A 20,502-nucleotide genomic window follows, 5' to 3' on the forward strand; every position below is an offset into this window, starting at 1 on the left:
TTTAAATTAAGCTTGTTCAGTTTAAAAAAAAAAAAATTCTGAAAGGCTTCAGTATTAATTCTCAGATGTTTAAAGAGCTTTAACATGATGTAAATTGGGCAGAATTTAGAAAGCAGTTGAAATTAGAGATTTTAAATCAGAGATGCAGCATTAAAATATGTTTTAAAATTGGACTCGTTGATTTAAAAAATCAGTTCATCTCCGCTCTGAAACACACTTTTGTCATTTGAATCTGAATGTGAATGAATCTCCTGCTCCTGCCACGTGACCTCTGTCTAACTGTGAAAATAACTGGCTTCACTTCACTGTGTTTCTAATTAACTGTGTTAATGCACAGAATATCACTGTTTTCACTTTCATCCTGCATTTTTGCAAAATGAGTGAATCTTGCTGTCGGGTTTCTATTTCTGTAGGCTTCTGTCTGTGCCCTGCAGTTCTTACCTGATGTCCACTCATTTAAAAGGTGGTTTAAAACCTATTGTCATGAAACCAGTATTGTGTAATATTATGTAATAAAAATCAAGTTAAGGAAAATCTGAGTGTATTTAGTCTTTTCATGCACATTGTCCAAAGTGCGACAAACCTTGTAACCCCAGTCATAACTGAAAGAAATGTGCCAAGAAACATCTTCCAAAATAAAGCACTGATGACTTTTATTATGTAATGAACAAAAGGAAAATGACCCGAAGTGAAATGTTGCATTATTATCTTTTCATCAGCGGATACATTTTTGTCTTAAAAAATCATTTAAAAAAGATAATAGAAACTGTAATAATTATGGAAAATAATAATACTAAAATTTTTTGCATTAAACACTTAATTGAACAGTTCACCCAAAAGTAAAAATGTACTTGACTTCAGACCATCCAAGATGTAGATGAGTTAGTTTCTTCATCAGATTTGGAGAAATAGCATTACATTACTTGCTCAGCAATGGATCTTCTGCGGTGAATGGGTGCCGTCAGAATGAGACAAACATCTGATAAAAACATCACAATAATCCACACCACTCCAGTCTATCAATGTGTTTGTAATAAAAACCAATTAACCGAGACATTTTTAACTTGAAACCATCGAGTCAATTTTGCTTCCATGAGTGAAAAAGTTGAAAGTTTCGTCTGAATCGGTTGTTTTGACTCTCATTCTGACGGCACCCATTCACTGCAGAAGATCCACTGGAGAGCAACTAATGTAATGACAGATATCTCCAAATCTTTTCCCATCAAGAAACAAACTCCTCTACATCTTGGATGACCGGAGGATGAGTACATTTAAGGCCATTTTTTTTTATTTGGGTTGAACTGTTCCTTTAAAAATAGCAAGTTTAAATAAACATATCAAAAAGCTTCCTGCAGATGCGTGTATTTACAGTAAGCACTAGAAGAGCAATACAGCTGAACAGTGAACTGATGAAGTGTCTGTGTGAAACCTCAAATGTCTGTGACATGATTGTGAAAGTCGTTTAACTTGCAGCAATGGAGAGACAGCGAATGTTTCGGTCAGATCCATGCATGCAACATTCAAGTTAGAAGAATGTGGGCTTTGAGAATATTTGTTCAGTTGTGTTTCTGTGTGAAATGTAATGTATAGTAGCTTTAACTTGCAATATAATTTGTTTATGAAAAAAAAAGACCTTTTAATGCTGTTTTTTCCACGCACCAATTTTGCAGTGAGCGATTTGTCATAATTCTGTCCTTCCAACCTCTGCATTCTGTTCGGCTTCAGGCAAATAGTTTTTTTTTTCGATCCCAAATGCTTGTGTTATAAGACAGCCATTGCTCTGTAATCCGGTTGAAAAATCACAGGTTGTTGGCTTGTATGATCTGCTGTAGGATGCTGTCTACATCATTTGTGTCGTAGCTGATTCCCTGCATATCCAGGTTCGGTAGGATGGAAGATAATAATGCAACCACATTCCGACGGACAGACCGCAACCTCTCCAGCGTCACACTGCTGTCAGGAAGCAACGACAGAGACATGTTCATATTAGTGCACGTGTGTGTTTTATATATATATATATAGTATTTTTAATCAAATAAATGCTACTGTGCTTTAAATAAATAAATAAATATATTTATTTAAAGCACAGTAGCATTTATTTGATTAAAAATACTGTAAAATGTTAAAAAAATCATTACAATAAAACTGTTTACTATTTCAATATATTTAACATTTTTATTTATTCCTGTGATCAATTTACTCCAAAAATAAATCCAGTCTTCAGAATGGCATGATCCTTGAAAAATCATCCATTGCTACTCAAGAAGGATTTCTGATTATTATCAATGTTTCAAACTCTCAATGTTATTTTTTTTGAAAATGTGATGCATATGAAAATAAAAGCATTCATTCAAATTAAAATGTCTTGCAATATTATACGTCAATACTGTCACTTTTGATCAAATTAATGTCTTCTCGCTGAAAAAAAATAATTGTCCTTCAAAAAAAAAATATATATATATATAAACCCAAATATTTAATAAGAAACATTTAAGAAAAATTATAATAAGACACAACTATCACTTTTGATCAATTTAATGCATAGTTGCTGAATAAAAGTATTAATTTTCTTTGAAAACATAAATGTATATATTGATATATACACTACACACACACACACACACACATATATATATATATATAAATAGATGTATGTAAATAATGTATGTATTAAAAACATAAATATTCTTGGAAAATAGAAAATAATAATAAATGTACTGTAAAGATAAGATCTGACTTGTATCTCATCTCTTTTGTGCAGCTGTACTCAGTCACACACACCTATTGTACGTGTGGTTGGGTGTGTTGGTGCTCTGGTCTCTCCTGTCCCCTGTTTCTCTCTCTGTCTGTCTCACTCGGTTCAGCAGTTGGTCTCTCTCTGTTCTCAGCTCGTTCAGATCAGTTAGCAGTCTCTGGTTCTCACTCTGGAGTTTGGCTAATGTCTTGCTCCAGTACAGCTCATCTCTCGGACTGGTTTCTGCCTCCGGCTGGATGGGGGACGAACTGGATGGAAGCCTGTTGGCCTGTTCCTCTGATTTCTACAGATTGAAGGTAATTCAAATTGTTAGAATGATGAGTTTATTCACTGTTGTGTGCTATTGATTAATTATGGTGTCACTCTGATTAAAAACTACACATAGGGCCTTACTGATCTTTAATGATTTAACAAACAAATCAGCTTTCTCACAAGATAAACTGATAAATCAAAATTAATTAACAAATTATTTGGCAATAACAAATTCTATATAACTCAGCGATATGCAATATAGATCAATTCTCAAGTGCATGATTATGATGTCAAAAATGTAATCTATATTATTGCCAAAGCAGTATATTAAAGGGGTCATAAGATGCAATTTCAAGTTTTCCTATCTCTTTGGATTGTTACAAGCTGTTTGTGCATAGATAAGATCCTTAAAGTTGCAGAGACTAAAAAAAGTTCAGACTTGTCCATGCCCTTCTGAAACGCTTTGTTTAAACACGCCCCCAACATGTCTACATCACTGTGTTCACACAAAGAAAGAAGGCTTAACTTTTATTCTCACTTTTGCCACATCCGCCGCTGTGTGCTTCTTGTGAAAGTGAAACTACTTAGTTTGGTCTTCCAAAAGAGGATACGACTAGAAATCAGTGGTTAAGTTGTAATCACAACACTGTTCCAGAACAGTTCAACCCAAATATTCAGATGTGTGCAGCGCATTTATGGAGGACTGTTCCCTGATCCTGGGAAGGCTGTGCACAAAGGTTGTTTCTATAAAGTGGGGCAGTTCCAACTTTGCAAGGACAGTCTGGCTCTTCTGACTCACAGTCTGTAAGTATGTTTTCATATTTGAAGAACTTGCTACTCACGATTCAAACGTGAATTTTGAGCAGTGTAGAGTAGCACTTATTGTTTGTTGTTTGTCCAATCACAAATGCAAACATGGTTTTATTTTTACACCGTGCAATACACGTGTAAAAACACAGTATAAGTCATTATAATCAGTAATTATGTCCCCACTCGATGCAACAAATGCCTCATTTGTAATGGGTTTTATTGATTTTGTTTTGTCATGCCGGACAAGGCATCACAGTACAGTATGTTGAGGGGCGTAACATTTCTGACACACATTGAAAGTATTCGGCCAATCACAATGCACTGGATAGCTGGTCAATCAGTGCATTTTAAGAAGGAAGGGCGTAGAAGAGAAACAATAATGTACATTATGTAGTTTTTTAACCTTAAAACACAAACAAATTGCATTACACCAAATACACAAAATAATGTTCTTTTTTAGCAACGTCATATGACCCCTTTAAAAGATGGATACATATATAGTACATCCTTATTTATCTGCATACAAATAATCGGCAATAAATATTATATACTATACTATATATATATATATATATATACAGTACAGACCAAAAGTTTGGACACACCTTCTCATTCAAAGAGTTTTCTTTATTTTCATGACTATGATAATTCTAGAGTCACACTGAAGGCATCAAGGGCTATTTGACCAAGAAGGAGAGTGATGGAGTGCTGTGCCAGATGACCTGGCCTCCACAGTCACCGGACCTGAACCCAATCGAGATGGTTTAGGGGTGAGCTGGACCGCAGACAGAAGGCAAAAGGGCCAACAAGTGCTAAGCATCTCTCGGGGAACTCCTTCAAGACTGTTGGAAGAGCATTTCAGGTGACTACCTCTTGAAGCTCATCAAGAGAATGCCAAGAGTGTGCAAAGCAGTAATCAAAGCAAAAGGTGGCTACTTTGAAGAACCTACAATATGACATATTTTCAGTTGTTTCACACTTTTTTGTTATGTATATAATTCCATATATAATTCCACATGTGTTAATTCATAGTTCTGATGCCTTCAGTGTGAATCTACAATTTTCATAGTCATGAAAATAAAGAAAACTCTTTGAATGAGAAGGTGTGTCCAAACTTTTGGTCTGTACTGTATATATATATACAAACTATGGTTGCTTAATTGTTTATATTGTCAGAAAATATATCTATATTAACGCAAAGCTCTGTTTATAAAGTTGAATATATCTCACTATTGGATATATATTGGATATATATATTAATTCTGGTTCTAATGTGGAGGAGTTATTTGCAAAAAATTAAGTTTGCTTATTATACCTTATGGCTGATCTTTACAAAAATTGATACACATGATAATTTTCACAAGATGTACAAATATATACATTTTTATAACAGTTGGCCATTCAGATTTGGCATTAACCACATCAGAACTGTTTGTATTGTCACAAAATATAGCTATATTATCGCCCAGCTCTAATATGCTAACGGCATCAACATTGTAAAATATCTCACTTTATCCACATAGTTGCAGAATAATCACGCAACGCAATATATACTACAGCAAATCTTGTCAGCATAATTGTTTATACGGACACAAAATTATACTAATTATAACTATACATATAGTTATATACTGTACTATATATATATATATATATATATATATATATATATATATATATATATAGCAAAGCAAAGTTGCAAAGTAAGAAATATAAGCAAAGTTGCTTATTATAGCGCCACCTTGAGGGCGATCTTCAGAAAAATAGGCACACATACTAATTTTAACAAGATGTACAAATATATAAATTTTTATATCAGTCAGCCACCTGGGTCTAGCATTAGCCACTGAAATTTGATTGGCTGCTGGCATCCTTACCTGACAAACAGAAAGTTCCTCCCTCCTAGACTCATTTGACATTGGGTTCAATCTTTCTGCATTTTGGTCACATAACACAGAATCACCCGTGGTGACATCAGAAGGCACGCCCCCTTCCACCTCCGTCACCAAGGCAACCTCTGGCTCACGGATGCCCAGGATTCTTTTTAGCCGCTTGGCTTCCCGCTCCAGCTGAGCGAGTCTATGAGCAAGCGCTGCGCGGTCTGAGCCGTCTACGGGTAACGGCGACACGGGCTGAAAGCCCGGCCGGCTGAGAGGAGTGACGACCACTGTCTGAGCTATGGTTGTGGAGGCGTGTGGTGAGAGCGGGTGAGGGGGGATCCTGGGCTGATCTTTGGGCATCTGCGGCCCCTGAGAAGCCTGGGGCTCAACGGGGCCCTCAAGTACAGCGGCTTCCAGCTGAATCGTGTCCTCCTGAGCCACCGTATCCACCACTGGTGATGTGCTGCTGTTTGTCTCTGATCCTTCATGAGCTTTGTCTGGTGTTTCTGTCTCTCCCTCAGATGGGACGTCTGGATCTTCAGCATGGTTTGGGGACTTATTGTCCTTTTCAGTGTCTGAATATATTTCTTTCCTTCTTTTTCTAAAAAACAAGTGAGCAAAGTTAGTTCAAAATGCTAAAAGCTATGCTAAAAGTTAAAACCTGTGGTTTTTAAATCTGCTCATTTCCTATGCAGGACCCGCTGAAGTGTAAACACAGCTTTAAATGTTCATGTTTAAAGACCAGTTATATTGTAAAAAATAAATAATAATCTTCACACTTTTTTTTACAAAAATGTACTTTTAATAAGTTATTCGTTCAAGTTAATTCATTAATTTGATTAAAAAAAATGTTTCTACACTTTTTTTTATCTCTCTTTTTTAAAATGACATTAAAACTGGAAAAAACTGTCAAATTTGGTATAACATCTATATTATATTTTCTGTATAATTTATATAAAAATTTATATAAAAAGTTTTCTGAATAATAACATATCTGGTTTAAAGTCACAGTTGAAGGTCACTCTAACACCCTTAAATACTGTAGTTTGTTGTTTGTCACTACCGCAGCAACCCGACAATGTTTGTTAAACATTTTAAATGTACTGCAATGCATCAGCCAAGGATGCATCTGCTTTTGTGCACTTGCTTCCTTCCTAATGTTGAGCGACTGCAAAAGTGATTCTTTAATGTGGGTAAATGGCCAAGTTGTGTATCTCTCAGACCTTGGGGAGGGTGAAGCCTCTTCTTCTTCTTCTGTGACAACAACGCTTACTCCATCCTCATCTGTATCCTGTGTGTCTGTCATCATGGTAACGGTGACCTCATCCTTCTTGCTATCTGATGCAGGTTCAGATAGTCCTCGACAGAGAGGATGCATTGGGCTTTTACTCATCTACAACACAAACACACACTTATTATGGTTTGATATGAGATCAATGTGTCAAAACCAAAATGAGAAGTGATATTTCACATTAGTGTACGTCATTTCTATAAATGGCCACATAACTGCAGCCATTAGAACCAATTACTAAAATATAGTTTCTTATATAAAATAATTCTTTTTTCCCCATAAAACAGAGATTATATAAATTATCTACTAAGGGGCAGCCTGACTGTATTGGTTCGCGTGGCAAACTACAGTGTCAAAATACTGACACACAAACCAACAATTTATGTTTGCATAGGCAAAGCTCTCAAATTCATATTCGTACGCATTGTTTGTCATGTCTGCCACATGCAAAAGAAGACGGCCACATGCAGACCTACAGAAAACCTTTATACAGACCAAACACACAGAACTGAATCAACATGCCCACAGCGAGTGTGACACTCGTGAGAGTCAGAAACTCAAGTTCCTGTCCTGCGAAACGAGTACTTCCTCATCTGACACACAAACAGAGGTCAATACCTCCAGAGATCTTCCTCTTCTCTTGATGGAGGCATGTTCCCTGCGCACAACAAAACACACATTAACACCGCATGCATTCATCCTCGAATTTCAGGTGTCTTAATGTGGAGCCACAGCATTAGTGTAAAGATTGTGCTTACAAGTTGTAATAAAGATTTCAGTCTTTCTGCTTCAAAAGCTGGTTAAATTAAATTTTTTATTTGTCCTTTTTTGTAAATGTGAAATTTATTTTAAAAAAATGTTTTGGAGGTGCAGGGACAATTTTAGTGACTTAACTGTTTTTTGAGTGTTTTTTCATAGCTGGGTGTTGTGACTTCAGCATTTTCCTCTGTATCCTCCGGTAACAAACAGCTCCTTCACATGAAAAGCACAAGAATATATAAGACATGATTTGAAATTTAATACGTAGTGTGTGGTTTACAGCATACTATGCAATACACAGATTTACAGCTTCTAATCAAGCTGCATGTTAAAACAGCAAGCAAATACAGTAGCATTTTCTAATCCATTTAATTTTTTAATGCCACATTCTGGCAAATCGGGTCATCTGGATACGTCATTCACACAGAAAACTTGCTTAATGCTATACATTACATTACTATACATCACACTATACATACTGTAGTGCATACATAATATGTGTAGCATACTAGTAGTACTGCATTCTGAACATACCAGTTTAATTTCAAGTAATCAATCAGGCATAGACTCACCGTAAGCTCTGTATTGGGTGCATGCTGCATTTGAACGGATCAGGAACGCTTCCAGCTAACAGGTGAGTGCTTATTCCTCTCCACTTCAAACACTCTTCACACTGAATCCATATCACATCCCTTCAGACACAAGAAAGTCATTAATACACTAGCTCAACTTGTTGTGTGTGGAGTTTTTATATATATTTTGTAGTGCTGTCAAAGCTGTCATCCAAAATAAAAGTTTGTGTTCTTATGCTGTCAAACCAATTAATCGTGATTAACTGCATCCAAAATAAATGTTTGTGTTCTTTTGCTGTCAAACCGATTACTCGTGATTAACTGCATCCAAAATAAATGTGTTCTTATGCTGTCAAACCGATTAATCGTGATTAACTGCATCCAAAATAAATGTTTGTGTTCTTTTGCTGTCAAACCGATTACTCGTGATTAACTGCATCCAAAATAAATGTTTGTGTTCTTATGCTGTCAAACCGATTAATCGTGATTAACTGCATCCAAAATAAATGTTTGTGTTCTTTTGCTGTCAAACCGATTACTCGTGATTAACTGCATCCAAAATAAAAGTTTGTGTTCTTATGCTGTCAAACCGATTAATCGTGATTAACTGCATCCAAAATAAATGTTTGTGTTCTTATGCTGTCAAACCGATTACTCGTGATTAACTGCATCCAAAATAAAAGTTTGTGTTCTTATGCTGTCAAACCGATTAATCGTGATTAACTGCATCCAAAATAAATGTTTGTGTTCTTTTGCTGTCAAACCGATTACTCGTGATTAACTGCATCCAAAATAAATGTTTGTGTTCTTATGCTGTCAAACCGATTAATCGTGATTAACTGCATCCAAAATAAATGTTTGTGTTCTTTTGCTGTCAAACCGATTACTCGTGATTAACTGCATCCAAAATAAATGTTTGTGTTCTTATGCTGTCAAACCGATTAATCGTGATTAACTGCATCCAAAATAAATGTTTGTGTTCTTATGCTGTCAAACCGATTAATCGTGATTAACTGCATCCAAAATAAATGTTTGTGTTCTTTTGCTGTCAAACCGATTACTCGTGATTAACTGCATCCAAAATAAATGTTTGTGTTCTTTTGCTGTCAAACCGATTACTCGTGATTAACTGCATCCAAAATAAATGTTTGTGTTCTTATGCTGTCAAACCGATTAATCGTGATTAACTGCATCCAAAATAAATGTTTGTGTTCTTATGCTGTCAAACCGATTAATCGTGATTAACTTCATCCAAAATAAATGTTTGTGTTCTTATGCTGTCAAACCGATTAATCGTGATTAACTGCATCCAAAATAAATGTTTGTGTTCTTATGCTGTCAAACCGATTAATCGTGATTAACTGCATCCAAAATAAATGTTTGTGTTCTTTTGCTGTCAAACCGATTACTCGTGATTAACTGCATCCAAAATAAAAGTTTGTGTTCTTATGCTGTCAAACCGATTAATCGTGATTAACTGCATCCAAAATAAATGTTTGTGTTCTTATGCTGTCAAACCGATTAATCGTGATTAACTGCATCCAAAATAAATGTATGTGTTCTTAAGCTGTCAAACCGATTAATCGTGATTAACTGCATCCAAAATAAATGTATGTGTTCTTAAGCTGTCAAACCGATTAATCGTGATTAACTGCATCCAAAATAAATGTATGTGTTCTTATGCTGTCAAACCGATTAATCACGATCAATCGCATCCAAATTAAAAGTTTGTTCTTATGCTGTTAAACTGATTAACTGCGATACACAGTGCACATACATCTTGTGTAATCACAAACTTTTATTTTGGATGCATTTAATCGGTTTGACAGCCCTAATATTTTGGGAAAACATTTAGGCCCAAGAAATAGTTTGATGTGAGCTGTTTTTGTTCATATGTTGATGTAATAATTCCAGTTGATACAAGGTTAGGACTAGCCACTAGTCTTGAGTTCAGCAGAGCTTCAAATCCATGATTTACTACTTGCTACTGTTTGTCAGAGGCAGATGATATAGACTGTCGCAGTAAAGACGTACAGTATATTTATTAGCCAAAAACCCAGACATTATCATTATCATCTTCTGGTTACAATGTCCTGAAGTCAATGGCCTTTTGTTAAACACCTGAAAAGGTCAGAGGTTAATAAAAGCTTCAGATATTGTCTTGTTTCATTGTACAACATAAACACATCAGTGATTTTTAAGGGTTTTACTTGAAAGGTGGTTGCAAACAAATGGTTAATGGCATTACTTTCTATATTCTACTATTTTCTATATATTTCTGACATTTTCTCCCTATCTTTTAAAAATATATTTTCAAAATCTGAATATATATATAAAAAATTATTTAAACATTTGTTGCCTTCTATATTTTCAATCCAAGAAAATACGTAACTTTTGTTGTCTGTAACGTGCATTCAATTTTAATATAAAAACAAAATGACTGTAATTGTATATTTTTGTCTCTGAAAAACATTTTGAAATATATTTTGGTTTATTAAGATTGAAACTAAATATATTTTCACTTTCAAATAAAAATCTATATTTAATTGCGCTTCACAGTTTACAACATATTTAGCATATATATAAAATGTTTTTGCCAAAAAAGTTTTTTGCCATACGGGTGTGTTTATAATCGCACTCTTACAAACAATTCAAACTTGAACTTTCAGTTAAAGACTGAAACAGCTGAAAGAATATTAATGCCGGTTGCATTTAAGTCATGTGACCGTGGTATAGTTTACTTATAGTCTATGTTAAACTTTTTACTTTTACTGATTTTATTTAGGCTTTGACATTTAAAAAAGCTTTGAAGATTATTATAATGAAAAAAAAAATATGTATCAAACTTTGTCAAACAATCAAATGAACACTATCCATGTATTCTATTTTGTTACATTTTTGCAAAGCTAATAAAACAAAGCCTCAGTTTTGTTTTTATGGGAACCTCGCAGACATCACAGATATGAACCATGCTACTACTTTAGCTGTGTGATTAACAGTTTCACATTTCTCAGCACCACCCACCTGCATTTAAGAGCTCAACTCGACCTTTGCCATCACAAGACGCTTTTTGTCTGTATGTTTCTGTTATGCATGTACGTGCGAGGTTTGTGGTCTAACAGACAAATAGTCTGACAATAGCTTTTAGCTAGTTAAGTTCATTTTTTACCCACAAACCCATGGTACTATTCTGGCTATCTGACTAACAGATCCCCAACAGAGCAAAGCAGGTACCACCACAACACTGCTGTGTGAAACGTTTTGGAGGAAAACAATCATACACTTCTTCTTCCTCCTCTTCCTCTTCACCATCCTCTTCGTCTGTTTCCTCAGTATCTCCTTCCTGGCTTTTCCTCTCTAAGGCTTGAAACGCTCTCTCTTTTGCTTTCTTTTCCTTCTTTTCACGCCAGTAATCGTTCAGTTTGAGACCAAGAGCAGCTAGTGTGAGTCTATGAGGAATGCAGAAATAAAAGGAAGTTAAAACGGAAATAATACATAAAATCATATATATATATATATATATATATATAATATTTTTTTTTTATACTTTAAATGATAAAATAATTTTTAATTAATTTGAAAAAATAGTTCTTTGACTTGTATTGTGAACTCTATACTTGAACCTATTATATGTGATCAGCTATACAACAAAATATTCAGTTTCACCAGAGCTTGTTTCTCTGTGGCTGTAGATTTGAATTTAGCGTCAGTCTGACATACAAATGAGCCTCTATTGGAGCCGGACGGCGCTGCAGGTAAAAGTTTTTGGTGAGTTTCTGAAATGCACCTGTACTCTTTGGTGTACTCAAAATCCTGCTTGTTATGAGCAGGCTTGAGGAAGTTACACTCAATCACTCCGATGACCCCGACCCCTGACCTTTGACCTGACGACTGAAGGAGAGAGATGGGAAGTGAAACATGATGATACTTGAACCAAACAATTATTGTTTACTGGAGTAAGTTATAACCAGGCCCAGACACAATCTATTAAAGTTTTCAGCATTTTCTGTGCGGAATTTGTGGAGATTTCTCTGGAATAGATAACAATAACATGAAATACATGTGCAGATAATGTTTGGACCTGCTTATATCTCGTATCCCGACATGAATGGATCCAGTACCTTGATTTGGCAGCCAACTTTCTCATGGGCCTTTATCAGTCTGTTTTTATGGTACATCATAATTCCAAAGTGCTCCTTATTTTTCTGGTTGAATCCAAAAGTTATCTTCACTCTCTCATTCTGAGAGTCATGTTTAAAGAAAACACTCTCGAGTCAAAAATAGTTTGACTAGGGATTATGGGGAAAAAACATAGTAATAATTAATCAGTTAATTTCAAAAACCTACTGTGGAAGTAAAAAACAGAAACAGGTAGAGCAGGCAGGGTTATTACAGTTACCTACAAACATGAAACATTGTTTCTTAAAATAAATGTTAACTCATATTAAAATAAGTGAGTTGCCTAATTTAACATTTCACATTTCCATTCAGTTTAACCTGATGCACTTGAATAACTAAAACTTAAATAAATTTGAGTGTAAAAAATATAATTTCTACAATTTTAACTAAAGGGAAAAATAACTCAAAAATGAATTAAAAATATTAATAAATACTTATTTTTTTAAATGTAAAAGACCAAAACAGATTACTAAAAATATGAAACAGAATTAAATTCTTTAATAAAAATTAACTAAAATTTTAATAAAAGCAAAAAATACAAAACTCAAAACTCAGAGGCGAGTAGAAGGATACGATGAACTGCGGTTTATAGACATCATTCTCGATCATGGACAGACTCTTGGCAATCAGCTTCGTCTGAACTTTCTTCTGTCTCAGAATGATCTGAATCCTGGGCTTCAGGTAAAGGATACTGAGATACGCCTGGAATGGCAGACAGAAAAAATTTAATTTGTGTTGGTGTTTATTTTTCCAGTTAATTCTCAAATGTATTTCCATTTAATTAAAGGGAACATATCAAACTGTCCTTGACTGAGATAAAACATATTCAAAAGTTCCTCCCCGGACCAAAATATAGCATTTATAGAAAACCACCTGCACAAATGTCCAGTAACATTCAGACATTAGTATTTGTCATACATATGCTGTATTTTTGTTGGACTTAACCAACAAACAAGCATTTTAGCCGGTTCCATCATCCTGAATTCAATGGCTTTTTAAAGTTTTTGGTTAAACGCCTGAAATGCAATGTCACAGAACAGGTACAGCGGTTTTACAGCCTCATAGTCACACTATTTCAAACTATTCTAACTCAAACTTTCATGTAAAATGTTTTTTTTTTTAAGTAAAGTCTTAAAACAGTTAACAATTGTGAAATTGAAGTCATGTGACTGTGGCGTACGTCGCTTAAAGATTACACTTAGCTTTTTAATTCTGCCAATCTGTACTTAGTCTTCAAAATTCATTTAAATTGTGTTAATTTGTGAAGATTATCATGATGTATCATAAACTTGTGTTGGCCTGAGAGCTTATTGTCTGGAATAATCCAAAATCCAATGGAAAACTTCTACTGGGGTTTTGTCGAGGGAATCAGGCTGATGCTAATACATATATATATATACATTTTTTTATTTAAAATAAAAAATGTTTTAAATAACATTTTGTACCTCAGTGGAAAAAGTAAATAATAAAAAAGTCTATGATTTGAAGACTGTATCCCTGACAGTTTCTGATCTTTATCTCCACACCATAAAGTTACACTCAAATTCACCAGTTCACACTGTGGCACTGTATTATCATTCTCTCAGCTCCACCTAAAATTCACACACACACACACACACACACACACACACACACACACACACACACACACACACACACACACACACACACACACACACACACACACACACACACACACACACACACACAAACACACATACATATTTGCATTCACACTGTAAAACAACTACAGCCCATAAATATCAGGAAGTTTCTCGCTCTGTTGGCCATCTCTCTCTCTCACTCACTCTGAGAGAAAACTCCATCTCAGGGACGCTGTTACTGTCTCTGCGGTGCTTGTAATAATCTCTCCTCCATTTTCCTTGTGTCTCCTCCGACCGGATCTCTGGCAGACGGATGTCCTCCGCATCCGTGTCGAAGTCAAACTCCGGCTTTCCATCTTTATTTCTGTGATAGAAGGTTGTAAAAAAATTGATTAAAATTAAGACAAAAATGATTAAAAATCATTCCGTATTTTTGCATTTAAGTTAGAAAGAGAAATATATTTGGATAAAAATAAAATGGTTCATATGTAAAAGAGTTAAGCTGATTACATTTGCACTTGGCCAACATTTTTTTTTTTCATCCTAAGCGAGAAAAATAATTTATCAGTTTCAGATAAAGCATACTCGCATATTGCATTTACTCTACTGCATTTAGGAAGTGGCTAATAAACATATATCACAAAATCTACCATTCAAAACAAAAAAAAAGTCCATCAAATAAAGTGAAACTGTAAAAGTCCTGATATCTATGGAAGCATGGCTGCAATTTTTATCTGGCAATTTGGACTTTAAACAAGTAAGAATTGTGAGATAGAAACAAAAATGCAAGTAAACACAGAAATATGATTAGAAAGTAGCCAGTTGCATATCTGACTGCTTAAATATGCTATTTGTTAGATTTGAGAGAATCACATGTTTTAGGGTGATTAAAATGACTTGATTTGTTAAACTAAGCAGTTCAAGGTTATATTCAAAACAAACACAAATCTGGAGTGTGTTGTCACGACAGAGTCAGTACACTCACCTGCATGAAACATGTAAATCACATGCAAATTAATTATGATACTGAACATAATGGTTCTCCTGTCTGCATTAGCTCTGTAACGTCATCTTTCACTACGACTGACCACATCCATGCTCTGGCGAACTACCAGATGACAGACCTGCGGATGTTCCAGATGAGTATCTTGGTTCCTTTTTTGCCCTGAATGGAGTCCAGCTGCTCTTGTAACTCAGAGACACTCTGGAAGAGAGAATATTTCAGGATGGCTCTCAGACTTGCCTCCGAATCCTCAGTTACCACCAGCGCCTGTGAGGCAGGAGTTAAAGGCAATGCTTTGTCTCACTGAGACATCCGTTTAAAGTCTTTATGCATAGAGTGCATGCATATGCATGCAAAACAAATACATGCATCTCATTTTTTTCTGTATGTACATAATCTATGCATATAGTCTACTTTCTGTATGCAAAGAGTACATGCACATGCATGCAAACCAAATGCATGCATCTTAATTTTTTCCTGTCGTGTTGACTCCCACTAATTTTCCAACTGTTCAAAATACTGGTTAAACTACTTATTTCTTCTTGGAATATGGTGAAAATTTCTCATTTATGGTCAAGAATGTGCATGCAAAGTTCCGCCACATGGATATGTTTTGAAAAGGCTATACAAAAAATTGTTAGGACTTTTGTGTTGGGGTCTCATTGACTCCACTGTCGACCCCCATTTTGGTTTCCATGCAATTAACACTTTAAAGAACACTAAAAAAGTGTAGCTTGGCCAACACTAAAATATGAAGTTCAATTCAAGACTCAAAGTTTACTCGAAATTAAGAATCGTCTTCTGAATCATCCAAGAAATATATATTATTTCTCACCTATTTTATTTTTTGTAGTCTCTGATGAGCTAGAATAGACATTTTCTGTTTTTATATGAATATTTAGTGTTTTTCAAAGTGATTTTTGGCCAACTGTATGTAAACAAATGTGAGTTAGTTTGTCCCCAAACTCAAAAGCTTTTGAACACAACAGGAGGGTTAATCAAACAGAAAAATGTCTATATTTCTATTGAACAGAAGGATATTGGTCTGTTGGTTGAATGGGGCTATGGGTACGATCACAGCCTGAGCTTTAATGGCCTGTAAGAAGCTTTGAGACAACATGCCCACGCTCTGACAGCCGCCATTTTTTGTGAAGATCAGAGCATCGCGGCCAAGACGCATTGAACCCGACTTAAACCCATTTCCGTATACGCCGATGGGCTGATGACTGCTTTTACTGGAGCCTTTCTCTGTGAATCCAAAGCTGTAAAAAAAAAAAAAAAGAAATTCCTTTTCACAAAATCTCTCTCCTCAACAAGATTCGAGGCATCATTGGTGTCTGTTTTCACATACCTGAGCATTTTGTGCAGTTTGTTGGGTGTCATACCGCTCCCGTTGTCCATAAAACTGAGGCACAGCTGTTCTCTGACCGTCACAACATCAATCCAGATGTTCTTGGCTGTGACTCCTGGATCAGATGCATTATCTACAACACACGCAGAGAAAAGTAGCCTAAATAATTAGAGTAGTACAGCTGCATTATTTCTTGTACATGCACGACATGCATGAGTGCTTTTTGCAGCACTTTCAGTTTTCTCTTAAACTGCAAGCCATTGCAAAAAGGCAGATCTCTAAATATAACCTATAACCTACAACCCTAAAAACAGACACACAAGCCGTTTAACAGGAAGTCAAGAGGAAACTGCAGAAATATTATGACGGATTTTGTTAAACCTCAAATCTTGATCATTAAGTGATCAAAAGTGAGCACGACAGGAGCGCAGTTTCCTGACACCTGTCTCTAACGGTACTGAGATCCGATCCTGAAAGCTTTACATATTTCCATCAGCCTTTACCATAAACCATCAATCCTAGCACAGAAACCGCAGTGCAGTTTATCACGGTTTCACAAACACAAGTGATGCAATACTTTCATTAGTCTTCATTTGAACACTACATCTATAATGCTAGTTTTAGTAAACCCAACAAACCTATTTTTGACAAATGCTTTCCTTGTTAAGTGTTAGTTTGTCTTCATATACATTCTTTTATTTGCATTTATGCATTTGCAGATGAATGTAATCAGTTTTTGCATTCACTGGGATGTGAAACCAACCTTAGTGTTCCTCTAGGGACATTCTAAAACACTTAATGTGAAAAATGCTTAATGTGGTTTAATATACCAATACAGTGATATTGACAGACCAAACTCACTAAACATCATCTGATTTTTTATAGATAGTATACTTTATTAGTATGATGTTTAGTGAGTTTGTACATTAAGCCACGTTAAGTGCTTACTTATAACGGTTTTCTATGGGAAAAGGCTTAACGTGTTATCACTGGCGGTGCCAGATGGGGTCCTGGGGGGTCTCAAGACCCTGCCAAAAAACGCCTTGACCCCCCATTTGACCCCCCACTCTCTTCCTGATTAAAATATATATATATTTCTGGGATAAATATTTAAAAAATGTTTCTCTTCAAACTACGCAGAACAATAATAAATAATTATTATTTCGACATTTATTCGTACACTGAACGAGAACCGTTTCTGTCAGACGCGTCCGATTCGAGAACCGTGGAGCTGATGATACAGCGCATGTGTGATTCAGTGTGAAGCAGACTGAGTCACAGCTCGTCTGAACCGAACTGGTTCTTTTGATGATTGATTCTGAACTGATTCTGTGCTAATGTTATGGGTAAACCGAAGGCTTCAAGGAAGGGCAGTCATCGCAAAGACATTACTACGAGCGCAAAAGAACCGGTGAACCGTTTTTTTTTCCAACTGGTTTTATTTGATCGAACTGTCCAAAAGAACCGATTCACTTGAGCACCTGCTCCTTTGCCCCTTAAGTGCCCTTTTGTCAAAGCAAAATTTCCTCGAATTTTTTTGTAATAACATTCCCTTTTGTGAATGACTGCCCACGCCCAATCATAATATTAGTACAATTTATTAATAATAATTTAGCCGTAAATAAAATGACCAACATAATGACCTTTCACTTGACGACGACAACCTCATCCGACCGGGACGATTTCTTTTACTGTCTATGGATTCCTCACGCTGCACGCGCATATTTTTAATTGCTAAAGGATATTTTCAACACAGCGGCAGCTGGTAAGTGGTGTTTCATTCTCAGCGAAGTTATTTTGATGTTTATTTACTTATTTTTATTTTAAAAGAACGATGTGATGTGAGAACATGCAGATATGTTGTTTATATTGCTGTGTATAGCCTGTAGTGTAGAAGTAACACTAGCGTGCTGTTTGAGGGAGAAAAGTTTCACAGGCATCGAAGGGTCTGGTCTTTTTTATGTTATTTGACTAAACTATTATTATATTACAGTACTTATTTATTTTTTAACACATAGAGTGCCTTAAAAATAATTATCACAACACTGGTAAGGCTTATTCAGATTTTCTCTGAATTATCATTATAAAAATAAAAACAATTCAGAAATGAATTAAAATATAATTATATTTTAAATGTGACACAATTTTTTTTTCTACAATAGCAACAGTGTTTACAACTCCAAGACCACTTTAGCCTGTAAACTCAATAATATCTCTCTGGAAATAAATGTAAAAGTAGCCTGTCATTTGTTCACATTGCAAAGGTGTTCAATTTTAGACAACTACAACAGTAATAATAATATTAATCACTATATTCCAGTGTATCAGTTTTTATGTTTTGTATCAATATTTAAGGTGGACTTATTGATTAGGTGCAAGAGTAGTAGTGATGGTTAAAATAATAGATTAATGCTGAAATAGTAAATTGAGCCTTGTTCCTAGATGGACAGAGAGTGGAAAGTAATAGATCAAATGAGGAGATGGAGATAGAGGAAGAAAAAGAGGGAAATGTAGAGGCACAAGTGACAGAAAGGGAGCAGGGAACAGCAAGCCAGGAGACAGAGGCTGGTGAGAAAGAGGAAAATGTAGAGGCACAAGTGTTTTCTATAGTTTTTACTATAACAGCTGTTCTTAATTATTCTGTAGAACAGAGAAGAAAAAGCCATCAGGTTGGGACAATTTAAGACATTTCAGTTTCTAATCCCAGAGCTATTATTATTTTAAACTTAAAATTGTCTTCTCTATTGTTTCTTTTTCAAAACTGCATCAAAGCATTTGCTGCTGTATCAATACATAATCATCCATATATATACGTGAATCAGTAAGGAATGCATCACAATATATTGCTGTATTGATATTTTGAATAGCGCCATTTAAAGCTTGTTCCATGTACCCCTTTTATACTTTGAGCACCTGCCCCTCCAAAGGTCTCTGCACGGCCCTGTTCAGAGGGAGTGTCCGCCATGTTTAAAAAGTTAACCGCTTAAGTAATTTGTGGATTAATACGTATTGGTGACACGAACCATTTAAAGCGCCAACCCTTTAAAGTTTGAGCATATTGTTTGCAAACTGCAATTGATTAATTAATTAAAAACAAAGTAGTTGATCTGCTGTGTTGTTTTTGTTCTTTAGTAGCAGTTTGTTGGTTTTCATGAGACCCCCCTTGAAATGACCAGGACCCCCCATTGCCCCCCAAATCAAAATTGTCTGGAGCCGCCACTGCGTGTTATTAAACGTGTTGAGATCATATTCAGAGCTCATCTGATTTTTTGAAGATAGTATACTTTATTAATATGATGTTAAGTGAGTTTGGTCTGTTAATATCAGTCTTAGTACATTAATCCACTTTAAGCATTTTTCACGTTAAGCGTTTTAGAATGTCCCTTATGTCCCTCTAGCTAGCCTATTCTGTATTTTACTGTTAAATGCAATGAGACACTGTATGTGCTCGTATCCACTATGCATTTAGTCCAAAACGCAACTTTACCGCGCAAAATGAATTATGAGTGTTGAGTTTTAACATTACGCCATTAATTATCATTAAAGCATTGAGTAATATACTGTAGTTTGCCTTAAAATAGCTGCAACAGGTGCGCACGTGATGTGCGTATTTATTGTCTATGAGATTAGCGGAAGTTTAAACCGAAAGTATCGCCAGTTTCTGACTAAACCTGAGTTTTTTCCTCTTGAATTGATGGATTCATTTGTGTTCTGCTCACCGATGAGTTCCGCGACCGCACTGAAGGGCCATGTGTGACTGGTGGAGTTGCTCTCCAGGTACGACGGGCTCATCTATAAAAACAACATCACGCAATATAATCATCGTAAAGAACATCGCAGAGCGTGAGAAGAGACTTCAGAGAAGTTAAGAGAAGAGTCTACTACTCACAGAGCTCAGCCGGATCCCGTGCTCGCTCAGTCTCGCCATCATGAGGGTTAAAACACGCGTCAGATGAAAAGAGATGCAGATGGTTCATTCTTCCTCCTTCGGTGTCTGTGTGTGTGCTTGTGTGTGTGTGTATATGTGTATGTGTGTGACGTGACAC

At 35.6% G+C, this 20,502-nt stretch overlaps 1 protein-coding gene across 1 annotated transcript; it reads right to left on the minus strand.

Annotated features, from left to right (window-relative positions):
- Positions 1 to 1,239: 1,239 nt before the first annotated feature.
- On the minus strand, positions 1,240 to 20,478 carry zgc:152774 (uncharacterized protein LOC553526 homolog). Its single transcript, XM_059516268.1, has 17 exons — positions 20,346 to 20,478; positions 20,176 to 20,248; positions 16,457 to 16,589; positions 16,147 to 16,367; positions 15,227 to 15,374; positions 14,307 to 14,466; positions 13,072 to 13,200; positions 12,441 to 12,560; positions 12,107 to 12,210; positions 11,601 to 11,768; positions 8,320 to 8,439; positions 7,883 to 7,960; positions 7,607 to 7,646; positions 6,921 to 7,090; positions 5,695 to 6,298; positions 2,782 to 3,038; positions 1,240 to 1,953 (listed from the first exon to the last, which is right to left on the minus strand). Exons 1-17 carry the CDS (start codon positions 20,385 to 20,387, stop codon positions 1,800 to 1,802), a joined length of 2,721 nt encoding a protein of 906 aa, XP_059372251.1. The 5' UTR covers positions 20,388 to 20,478; the 3' UTR covers positions 1,240 to 1,799.
- Positions 20,479 to 20,502: the final 24 nt, after the last annotated feature.

The sequence above is a fragment of the Carassius carassius genome, chromosome 29 (genome assembly GCF_963082965.1).
Source record: "Carassius carassius chromosome 29, fCarCar2.1, whole genome shotgun sequence".
Lineage (NCBI taxonomy): Eukaryota > Metazoa > Chordata > Actinopteri > Cypriniformes > Cyprinidae > Carassius > Carassius carassius.